The sequence below is a fragment of the Rana temporaria genome, chromosome 8, assembly GCF_905171775.1.
Source record: "Rana temporaria chromosome 8, aRanTem1.1, whole genome shotgun sequence".
Lineage (NCBI taxonomy): Eukaryota > Metazoa > Chordata > Amphibia > Anura > Ranidae > Rana > Rana temporaria.
In genome coordinates this window covers 51,729,165-51,741,861 of record NC_053496.1, presented here as the reverse complement: position 1 = coordinate 51,741,861, position 12,697 = coordinate 51,729,165, and the positions used below count along the sequence as shown (strand labels likewise).

Genomic DNA, 12,697 nt, shown 5'->3' with positions numbered 1-12,697 from the left:
CCGCGACAAATTGCGGCGTTTTGTCCCGCGATTTGCCACGACAATACACGGTAAAATACGCTGCGGTAACATACACAGAAGGGGTGATCTACATTGTCGGCTATGGCCGAACGCCGAAGGCGCCCGAAAAAAAGGGTCCGGGACTTGTTTTGAGCATTAGGCGTTTCGGCATTCGGCGTTCGGCATGGAGATGTGAACCATCTTCATAGCCGACAATGTAAAATCACCCCTCCAGCGTATCAGGGGCTGCTGCGGCGTCGCGCTTCAGGCGTATATACGCCTAGGTGTGAATGGGCACTCAGGGTTTTTTTCCCCCACATAAAATTAAGGTTTTTTTTTTTTACCACATAACATTCAGGGTTTTTTTTTTTACCACATAACATTCAGGGTTTTTTTTTACCGCATAACATTCAGCGTTTTTTTTTTACCACAAAACATTCACGTTTTTTTTTTTTTTTTTTACCACATAACATTCAGGTTTTTTTTTTTACCACATAACATTCAGGGCTCTTTTTTTACCACATAACATTCAGGGCTCTTTTTTTACCACATAACATTCAGGGCTCTTTTTTTACCACATAACATTCAGGGTTTTTTTTTTCCACATAACATTCAGGGTTTTTTTTTTTCCACATAACATTCAGGGTTTTTTTTTACCGCATAACATTCAGCGTTTTTTTTTTACCACAAAACATTCACGTTTTTTTTTTTTTTTTTTTACCACATAACATTCAGGGTTTTTTTTTTACCACATAACATTCAGGGCTCTTTTTTTACCACATAACATTCAGGGGTCTTTTTTTTTTACCACATAACATTCAGGGTTTTTTTTTACCACATAAGGGTTTTTTTTTTTACCACATAACATTCAGGGTTTTTTTTTTTACCACATAACATTCAGGGTTTTTTTTTACCGCATAACATTCAGCGTTTTTTTTTTACCACAAAACATTCACGTTTTTTTTTTTTTTTTTTTACCACATAACATTCAGGGCTCTTTTTTTACCACATAACATTCAGGGCTCTTTTTTTACCACATAACATTCAGGGTTTTTTTTTTCCACATAACATTCAGGGTTTTTTTTTTTCCACATAACATTCAGGGGTTTTTTTTACCGCATAACATTCAGCGTTTTTTTTTTACCACAAAACATTCACGTTTTTTTTTTTTTTTTTTACCACATAACATTCAGGGTTTTTTTTTTACCACATAACATTCAGGGCTCTTTTTTTACCACATAACATTCAGGGCTCTTTTTTTACCACATAACATTCAGGGCTCTTTTTTTACCACACATAACATTCAGGGTTTTTTTTTTCCACATAACATTCAGGGTTTTTTTTTTTTTACCACATAAGGGTTTTTTTTTTTCCACATAACATTCAGTTTTTTTTTTTTACCACATAACATTCAGGGTTTTTTTTCCCCACATAAGATTCACGTTTTTTTTTACCACATAACATTCAGGGTTTTTTTCCCCCACATAACATTCACGTTTTGTTTTGTTTTCCACATAACATTCAGGTTTTTTTTTACCACATAACATTCAGGGGTTTTTTCATACCACATAACATTCAGGTTTTTTTTCATACCACATAACATTCAGGTTTTTTTTTCTTACCACATAACATTCAGGTTTTTTTTTATACCACATAAGGCCCCGTACACACGACCGAACATGTCCGCTGAAACTGGTCCGCTGACCAGTTTCAGCAGACATGTTCGGTCATCTGTACGTCCGACCGGACAATTTTCCGGCGGATCGGACAGGTTTCCAGCGGACAAATGTTTCTTAGCATGCTAACAAACATGTCCACTGGAAGCCTGTCCGTCGGACATGTTCGGTCGTCTGTACAGACTCACCGGACAGGTCCGATCAGCCGCCATCCCTCGCATGCGTCGAAGTGATTCGACGCATGCGTGGAAGCATTGAACTTCCAGGGCCGCGCACGTCGCTGCGTCATTGGCGCGGCCACGTCACCGCGTATCGTGTACGCGCGGATTTCTGTCTGATGGTGTGTACAACCATCAGACAGAAATCTTCGGGCGGACATGTCCGCTGAAAACGGTCCTGAGGACCGTTTTTTTTCCCCACATAACATTCAGGGTTTTTTTTTTACCACATAACATTCAGGGTTTTTTTCCCCCCACATAACATTCAGGGTTTTTTTTTACCCACATAACATTCAGGGTTTTTTTGTTTTTTACCACATAACATTCAGGGGTCTTTTTTTTTTTACCACATAACATTCAGGGTTTTTTTTTTACCACATAACATTCAGGATTTTTTTCCCCCCACATAACATTCAGGGTTTTTTTTTACCACATAACATTCAGGGTTTTTTTTACCACATAACATTCAGGGTTTTTTTTTTACCACATAACATTCAGGGTTTTTTTTTACCCACATAACATTCAGGGTTTTTTTGTTTTTTACCACATAACATTCAGGGTTTTTTTGTTTTTTACCACATAACATTCAGAGGTCTTTTTTTTTTTTACCACATAACATTCAGGGGTTTTTTTTACCACATAACATTCAGTTTTTTTTTTACCACATAACATTCAGGATTTTTTTTACCACATAACATTCAGGATTTTTTTCCCCCCACATAACATTCAGGGTTTTTTTTACCACATAACATTCAGGGTTTTTTTTTTACCACATAACATTCAGGGTTTTTTTTTTACCACATAACATTCAGGGTTTTTTTCCCCCCACATAACATTCAGGGTTTTTTTTTACCCACATAACATTCAGGGTTTTTTTGTTTTTTACCACATAACATTCAGGGGTCTTTTTTTTTTTACCACATAACATTCAGGGTTTTTTTTTTTACCACATAACATTCAGTTTTTTTTTTACCACATAACATTCAGGATTTTTTTCCCCCCACATAACATTCAGGGTTTTTTTTACCACATAACATTCAGGGTTTTTTTTTTTTACCACATAACATTCAGGGTTTTTTTTTTTACCACATAACATTCAGGGTTTTTTTTATACCACATAACATTAAGGGTTTTTTTTATACCACATAACATTCAGGGTTTTTTTTTTTTACCACATAACATTTAGGCTGCATTCACACTGTAACATGGCGTATTTTACCGCGAATTGCCATGACAAATTGCGGCGTTTTGTCCCGCGATTTGCCACGACAATACGCGGTAAAATACGCAGCGGTAACATACACAGAAGGGGTGATCTACATTGTCGGCTATGGCCGAACGCCGAAGGCGCCCGAAAAAAAGGGTCCGGGACTTGTTTTGAGCTTTAGGCGTTTCGGCATTCGGCGTTCGGCATGGAGATGTGAACCATCTCCATAGCCGACAATGTAAAATCACCCCTCCAGCGTATCAGGGGCTGCTGCGGCGTCGCGCTTCAGGCGTATATACGCCTAGGTGTGAATGGGCACTCAGGGTTTTTTTCCCCCACATAACATTCAGGGTCTTTTTTTTTACCACATAACATTCAGGGTTTTTTTTTTACCACATAACATTCAGGGTTTTTTTCCCCCCACATAACATTCAGGGTTTTTTTTTACCCACCTAACATTCAGGGTTTTTTTGTTTTTTACCACATAACATTCAGGGGTCTTTTTTTTTTACCACATAACATTCAGGGTTTTTTTTTTTACCACATAACATTCAGTTTTTTTTTTACCACATAACATTCAGGATTTTTTTCCCCCCACATAACATTCAGGTTTTTTTTTACCACATAACATTCAGGGTTTTTTTTTTTTACCACATAACATTCAGGGTTTTTTTTTTTACCACATAACATTCAGGGTTTTTTTTATACCACATAACATTAAGGGTTTTTTTTATACCACATAACATTCAGGGTTTTTTTTTTTTACCACATAACATTTAGGCTGCATTCACACTGTAACATGGCGTATTTTACCGCGAATTGCCACGACAAATTGCGGCGTTTTGTCCCGCGATTTGCCACGACAATACGCGGTAAAATACGCAGCGGTAACATACACAGAAGGGGTGATCTACATTGTCGGCTATGGCCGAACGCCGAAGGCGCCCGAAAAAAAGGGTCCGGGACTTGTTTTGAGCTTTAGGCGTTTCGGCATTCGGCGTTCGGCATGGAGATGTGAACCATCTCCATAGCCGACAATGTAAAATCACCCCTCCAGCGTATCAGGGGCTGCTGCGGCGTCGCGCTTCAGGCGTATATACGCCTAGGTGTGAATGGGCACTCAGGGTTTTTTTCCCCCACATAACATTCAGGGTCTTTTTTTTTACCACATAACATTCAGGGTTTTTTTTTCCCCCACATAATATTCAGGGTTTTTTTTCCCCCCACATAATATTCAGGGTTTTTTTTTTTACCACATAACATTCAGGGTTTTTTTTATACCACATAAGGCCCCGTACACACGACCGAAACATGTCCGCTGAAACTGGTCCGCTGACCAGTTTCAGCAGACATGTTCGGTCGTCTGTACGTCCGACCGGACAATTTTCCGGCGGATCAGACAGGTTTCCAGCGGACAAATGTTTCTTAGCATGCTAACAAACATGTCCACTGGAAGCCTGTCCGTCGGACATGTTCGGTCGTCTGTACAGACTCACCGGACAGGTCCGATCGGCCGCCATCCCTCGCATGCGTCGAAGTGATTCGACGCATGCGTGGAAGCATTGAACTTCCAGGGCCGCGCACGTCGCTGCGTCATCGGCGCGGCCACGTCACCGCATATCGTGTACGCGCGGATTTCTGTCTGATGGTGTGTACAACCATCAGACAGAAATCTTCGGGCGGACATGTCCGCTGAAAACGGTCCTGAGGACCGTTTTTTTTCCCCACATAACATTCAGGGTTTTTTTTTTCCCCACATAACATTCAGGTTTTTTTTTTTACCACATAACATTCAGGGTTTTTTTTCCCACATAACATTCAGGGTTTTTTTTCCCACATAACATTCAGGGTTTTTTTTTTTTACCACATAACATTCAGGGTTTTTTTTCCCACATAACATTCAGGTTTTTTTTTTTACCACATAACATTCAGGGGTTTTTTTCCCCCCACATAACATTTAGGCTGCATTCACACTGTAACGCAGCGTATTTTACCGCGACAAATTGCGGCGTTTTGTCCCGCGATTTGCCGCGACAATACGCGGTAAAATACGCCGCGGTAACATACACAGAAGGGGTGATCTACATTGTCGGCTATGGCCGAACGCCGAAGCCGCCCGAAAAAAAGGGGCCGGGACTTGTTTTGAGCTTCAGGCGTTTCGGCGTTCGGCGTGGAGATGTGAACCATCTCCATAGCCGACAATGTAAAATCACCCCTCCAGCGTATCAGGGGCTGCTGCGGCGTCGCGCTTCAGGCGTATATACGCCTAGGTGTGAATAGGCACTCAGGGTTTTTTTCCCCCACATAACATTCAGGGTCTTTTTTTTCCCCCCACATAATATTCAGGGTTTTTTTTTTTTTTACCACATAACATTCAGGGTTTTTTTTTTATACCACATAACATTCAGGGTTTTTTTTTTTATGCCACATAACATTCAGGTTTTTTTTAACACAAGGTTTTTTCCCCCCACATAACATTCACGTTTTTTTTTTTTTTTTTTTCACATAACATTCAGTTTTTTTTTACCACATAACATTCAGGGTTTTTTTTATACCACATAACATTCAGGGTTTTTTTTTATACCACATACCATTCAGGTTTTTTTTATACCACATAACATTCAGAGTTTTTTTTTACCCGCATAACACTTTCAGGGTTTTATATACCCACATAACATTCAGGTTTTTTTTATACCACATAACATTCAGAGTTTTTTTTTACCCGCATAACACTTTCAGGGTTTTATATACCCACATAACATTCAGGTTTTTTTTTTACCCATAACATTCACCTCCTAGTCTTACCGTTGCCAAAAGGCACTGGCAAAATACGATCTCACCGTCACCACTACTGTGCCTCTCTCCTCTCCTCAGAGTGACTGATGACAACACACCCCCCTGAGCAGGGAGCTTCAGCAAGTAGCCGCTCGTGGACTACAGCTCCCATAAGCATTAGCGGCGGCCGTCTCGCTGATGTCACCTGACGTCTGACTCACTACTACTGCTTTGTCATGATTCAGTCTCGCGGGCAGATACTAGGACAGCCGCGGCGGTGGCCATTGTTTCGGTTTACCACATAACATTCAGGGGTCTTTTTTTTACCACATAACACTCAGGTTTTTTTTTTTACCACATAAGGGTTTTTTTTTTTACCACATAACATTCAGGGTTTTTTTTTTTTACCACATAACATTCAGAGTTTTTTTTATACCACATAACATTCAGGTTTTTTTTTTATACCACATAACATTCAGGGTTTTTATTATACCACATAACATTCAGGTTTTTTTTTTACCCACATAACATTCAGGGTTTTTTTTATACCACATAACATTCAGGGTTTGTTTTATACCACATAACATTCAGGGTTTTTTTTTTACCACATAACATTCAGGGTTTTTTTTTTACCACATAACATTCAGGGTTTTTTTTTTACCACATAACATTCAGGGTTTTTTTTTTTTACCACATAACATTCAGGGGTTTTTTTTACCACATAACATTCAGGGTTTTTTTTACCACATAACATTCAGGGTTTTTTTTTTACCACATAACATTAAGGTTTTTTTTACCACATAACATTCAGGGTTTTTTTTTTACCACATAACATTCAGAGTTTTTTTTATACCACATAACATTCACGTTTGTTTTTCCACATAACATTCAGGTTTTTTTTTTATACCACATAACATTCAGGTTTTTTTTTTACCCACATAACATTCAGGGTTTTTTTTATACCACATAACATTCAGGGTTTTTTTTATACCACATAACATTCAGGGTTTTTTTTTTTACCACATAACATTAAGTTTTTTTTTACCACATAAGGGTTTTTTTTTTACCACATAACATTCAGGGTTTTTTTTTTACCACATAACATTCAGGTTTTTTTTATACCACATAACATTCAGGGTTTTTTTTTTTTACCACATAACATTCAGAGTTTTTTTTATACCACATAACATTCACGTTTGTTTTTACCCACATAACATTCAGGTTTTTTTTTTACCACATAACATTCAGTTTTTTTTTTACCCATAACATTCACCTCCTAGTCTTACCGTTTCCAAAAGGCACTGGCAAAATACGATCTCACCGTCACCACTGCTGTGCCTCTCTCCTCTCCTCAGAGTGACTGATGACAACACCCCCCCCCCCCTGACGTCTGACTCACTACCGCTGCTTTGTCATGATTCAGTGCCGCGGGCAGATACTAGGACAGCCGCGGCGGTGGCCATTTTTTTCCGGTTTACCACATAACATTCAGTGGTCTTTTTTTTTTACCACATAACATTCAGGCTTCATTTCCATGGACGTTTTTACAGCCACTTTTCTGAGCATTTTTTGCAGCTTAAAAACAGCTCTTCGTGTTAGTCTATGGCCTCATGCCCACCATGACGTTTTTGAGCTGTAGATGGCTGAGCCTTTTTTAAGCTGCAAAAAAAACCCAGGACCAGTGCGTTCTGAAGCTACAGCTTTGGAGCTGTAAAAACGCCAGACGTTAAAAACCGCTCAAAAACGCGCAAAAACGCTCAAAAAACGCGCAAAAACGCTACCGCTGCGTTTTTTTTCTTTTAAACATGGACAGGCGTTTTTAAGCTGTAAAAAAAAGGCAAAAAAAAGTGGCTGTAAAAACATCCATGGAAATGAAGCCTCATGTTTTTTTTTTTACCACATAAGGTTTTTTTTTACCACCTAACATTCAGGTTTTTTTTTTTATTCCCAGCGGGGATTTTACGGAGGATCCCCGCTGAGCATTTGCAGACACGTGGAGCGGATCATTACTGATCCGCCCGCGTGAAGGGCCCTAAGTCGTGGAACTGCCTTAATGTTCTGAGCAAGAGAGCCTGTCCATCGAAACGCGTCAGTGTGTCTACCTGACTGATATGCGTCAGGTGTGGATTGTATTCTATGCCTGTGACATTTTTCATCTTTGAGTACGATGGATTCTTTTTATGGTATTGCTCTAGGTCGATGCTTCTTTTTGTTTTTCACGTGACCGTAGTCTCCCCCTAGTCCTGGGCATTGATGAGTGCACGCCATTCGAGAGGTACCCGCATGGGCAGGGGCTCCGATGACACTGCCGACAAGCAAGTCAAGAGAGACTGAGAAAGGGCCCAGATTCTCAAAGGACTTACGACGGCGCAGCGCCATGTACGCCGTCGCAAGTCCTAATCTGGCCCGTCGTATCTATGCGACTGATTCTTATAATCAGTTACGCATAGATATCCATTCGATCTGACAGGCGTAAGTCTCTTACGCCGTCGGATCTAAACTGCAATTTTTATTTTGCCCGCTAGGTGGCGCTTCCGTCGATTTCCGTGTCGAGTATGCAAATTAGCTAGATACGCGAATTCCCGAACGTACGCGTGACCGACGCAGTAAAGTTACGACGTTTACGTTAGGCTTTTCCCGGCGTAAAGTTGCCCCTGGGTCTATGAGGCGCAGCCAATGTTAAGTATGGCCGTCGTTCCCGCGCCGAGTTTTGAAATTTTACGTCGTTTGCGTAAGTCGTTCACGCATACGGCTGGACGTAATTTACGTTCATGTCGAAAGCATGACGATTTGCCGACGTCATTTGGAGCATGCGCACTGGGATTCAGTCGCGGCCGGCGCATGCGCAGTTCATTCGGCGCGGGGACGCGCATCATTTAAATGATACACGCCCCCTACCCGCAGAATTTTAATCCTGCCGGGTGATTTACGCTACGCCGCCGCAACTTTACAGGCAAGTGCTTTGTGAATAAAGTATTTGCCTGAAAAACTTGCGGCGGCGTAACGTAAATGAGATACATTACGCCCGCACAGTTTGTACAGTTTGGTAGAACCTGCAAGTATTTTTTCATCCAACCCAGCGCATTAAACAAAAAAAAAAAAAAAAACTGACAGATTGCCATACCATCTTCAGCGATATTGGTGCTTAGATTGCCCCCCTGCTGCTGCTCCATTGTATTCTCACAAGGGAATCACCCACCACCAGAATACATGGATCAGCGCTTGCAGCCATTAGCTGTGAACAGATAGATTGCTGAACCGGGCAAACATTTTTTTTGGCAGTGGGTACTCCGCTATAAGCTCCGTACACATGGGCCAAAAAAAAAAAAAAAAAACAGCCGACATTCTTCCTGTGTATGCCACTCTGTTCAACAGAAGCCGACAATTTTGCTGGACAAGCATGCTGGAAAACCAGCAGCTGAGCGACTTCTAATCAGTACTCTCCACCAATAGGTTGAAAAAAAAAATGTAGTCGCGTATTAATTTACCCAACAAAGTCGTTTGGAAACTTGTTGTCAGACAATGAACAATGTAAATTACCAGCATGGAATACAGACAATGCACATTGTCAAGCATTATAATGGAGTACATGAAAATGGCTTTTTAGCAGAGGATATAAGGCCCTTTTTGTTCCAGTGCCTTGAATTTAAAAAAGGGCCCTAGGTAATTTTTTAGAAAACAAAAAAACTAAAATAGTATTCCGGTTACAATATCAGCTAGGGTCATGTACATCCACCATAGGTCCAATTTTTTGCACATATTTAAGTCCTTAATTTAGGACTTGTTTGCATACATACAGAGAGATCCAAATATATATTATATTAACAAAAGTATTGGGACACCTGCCTTTACACACACCTGAACTTTAATGGCATCCCAGTTTTAGTCCGTAGGGTTCAATATCAAGTTGGCCAACCCTTTGCAGCTATAACAGCTTCAACTCTTCTGGGAAGGCTGTCCACAAGGTTTAGGAGTGTGTCTATGGGTATGTCTGACCATTCTTCCAGAAGAGAATGGGAGGTCAGGCACTGATGTAGACAAGAAGGCCTTGCTTGCAGTGTCCCCTCTAATTCCTCCCAAATGTGTTTTATCAAGTTGAGGTCAGTTAAGTTCTTCTACCCCAAGCTTGCTCATCCATGTCTTTATGGACCTTGCCTTGTGCACTGGTCCAGATCATTTGGTGGAGGGGGGATTATGGTGTGAGGTGGTTTTTCAGGGGTCAGTTCCAGTGAAGGGAGACTGCAAGCCAGGTCTTGTCCACATCAGTGCCTGACCTCACAAAGGCGCTTTTGGAAGAACGGTCAAACATTTCCATAGACACACTCCGAGAACATGTGGACAGCCTTCCCCGAAGAGTTAAAGCTCCTATAGCTGCAAAGGATGGGCTAACTCAATATTGAACCCTACGGACCAAGACTGGGATGCCATTAAAGTTTGTGTGTGTGTGTAAAGGCAGGTGTCCTAAAACAATAATATAGTGTAGATCCACCTAACATGTGGTACTATTCTTCCATCAAAACTTGGAGAAATCCAGGTTTTGATTTTGAATATTTTATATAAGAGCAGTGTTATGACATCATCTAATTGCTGTGATTGTGTTAGGACATTTTTCCCTAATGAATCACATGCAATATTTATCTATTACTTATATACTTATATAGCACCAATTTACGCAGCACTTTTACATAGTGTATATTTACATCAGTCCCTGCCATCAAGGCACTTACAATCTAAGGTCCCTAACTCACATGCATACACTAGTGGCAATTTAGACAATTAACCTACCAGCGGGTCTTTGGAGTGCGGCAGGAAACCGGAGTAACCAAATGAAAAACCACGCAGGCACAGAGAGACCATGCAAACTCCAGGTAGGTAGTGCCATGGTGTAGATTTGAACCGATGACCCTAGTGTTGCTAGGCAGAAGTGCTAACCACTTAACCACTGTGAATGCAAGATGTTTGCAAATCAGGCAAAACAATGTACAGCAGTTATCCTGTTTTTTTCACACGTTTGGTAAAGCTTCCACCTTCAGACCAGGACAAGTATGCAGAATTACTTTGTATTGACTCCGATTCCCTTTGTATTTTAACAGTGAATGGTCTTCCATTTTGTAAAATGTTACACCAGGGGTAGGCAACCTCGGCCCTCCAGCTGTGGTAAAACTACAAATCCCATTATGCCTCTAGGAGTCATGCTTGTGATTGTCAGGGTCTTGCATTGTCTCATGGGACTTGTAGTTTCAAAACAGCTGGAGGGCCGAGGTTGCCTACCACTGCGTTACACAAACGTTTGGCGCTAAACCTGAACGATTTACAATGTGGTCCAAATTTGAATATTTATTTTTAACGGCAACAGGAACGTTTAACTGGCTGCAGCTTAGTCAAGTGTTTGTTGGGCTACTTTCACACTGGTTCGCATCAAAACGGTCTGTAAAACACGTTTTTTTTAAAGAACATGTGGCCCAAAAATGTACTGTGTGCATTTTAGCAGTTGTTCCCATTCATTTCAATTGGGGAGGAGTGTTTTTTTTTTTTTTAACTTGTCAAACATGCTCAGAAAAATGTGGCAGGCAGGATTTTTTATACTGCAACAGAAGTGCACCTACCCAGTGTGAACACATACATAGAATTTAAAAGGAAAACTTTTTTTTTGAGCTTCTCTGGCATTGTTTTTTATGAAAAAACTCCTCAGTGTGGAAGCAACCTTAAAATCATTAAACAGTGAAAGTGGGACTATAGAGATAAGGCATAGTAGAAGTAACTGCTGGAGCTAATGGGCCAAAAAGAGGACCTATACTAATGTTTCAATGCAAAGTTAAATGTGTCAGTCAATATTAGTTCACCTTTTCCTTTTTTTCTCCAGAAAAGGTGAGCTAACCCGTTAATATCTATTTATCTTGCATGCATTGCATGTTCAAGGCAAAAAAGGTATAGCAAGCTACTTCCTTTATCTTGCACTGGGGGTCTGGGCCTGTGGTTTCACCTGTTCATACCCCTAGTTGAGTAAAGAAGAATGATTGAAGAACTGATCTCCACAATCAAACACTGATAAGAGGTCCTAAAAATCAAAGCTACTGAACATATCAAGAAGACAACAGCGTGCATAGAAAACTTGACATGGTAACCTTTATTTAGTGTTCACAATATTTTACTAGAACTGTAAGATTATTATATAAAAAGTACAAGAATATAATGGTGCTCTGTGCTTTGTTCTCATATACACGTACACTGGGTTTATTGCACATTTTAACATTTATAAAATAGTATTTACTTTGGTGAAAAAAGAACTCCCATTATTACACTTCTCAGGATCAGCTTTTCAGTAAAAATTGGAATGTGCATTTCTGAAGAAATTTAGTAAACATATTAAATATCCATCACCTGAGGTGTACTTGTGAAATATTCTTGGCAAAACACAACTTACTACACGAGTCATGACCCCATGAACCTTCTGTAACCTTGGTTTTAGATTTCTCCAATTTATTATATTTAGCAGACATGAGAACAAGGTTAGATCTACTTGAAATATATTGCAGGATCCAGCCCAACATCATAAGCCAAAATACTATTATGGAGAAGATGCATCTTATGAATTTGGTCTCACAATCTTCATTGAAATGTAACCCTAGATAAAGACAAATATATGGAATTATCACCAAGATGTACAAACATTATATTAAAAATATACCCTACCAGCAGAAATATGAAAACTTTCATTACAAAATTTGGAAAACATTAAAGAATGGTCATTTGTGTTTCTAAAAGAAATCTGAAAAAATAGGGTTCATGCCAAACATTGGCACAAATGTATTGCCAATTAC

General features: G+C 40.0%; 1 protein-coding gene across 6 annotated transcripts in view; it reads right to left on the bottom strand.

The window, feature by feature from the left end:
• MYOF (myoferlin) overlaps positions 1-12,697 on the bottom strand; it is a 517,119-nt gene that overhangs the window by 283,975 nt on the left and 220,447 nt on the right. For 5 of the 6 annotated variants that reach the window (XM_040361778.1, XM_040361777.1, XM_040361781.1 and 2 more), the window contains one exon: positions 11,977-12,501. The exons of the other annotated variant lie outside the window; for it this stretch is intronic. In XM_040361778.1, the coding sequence (XP_040217712.1) occupies positions 12,463-12,501 (39 nt within the window). In that variant the 3' untranslated portion in view covers positions 11,977-12,462. Of the gene's footprint in view, positions 1-11,976; positions 12,502-12,697 lie in introns of those variants that run through there. 6 annotated transcript variants of the gene reach the window in all.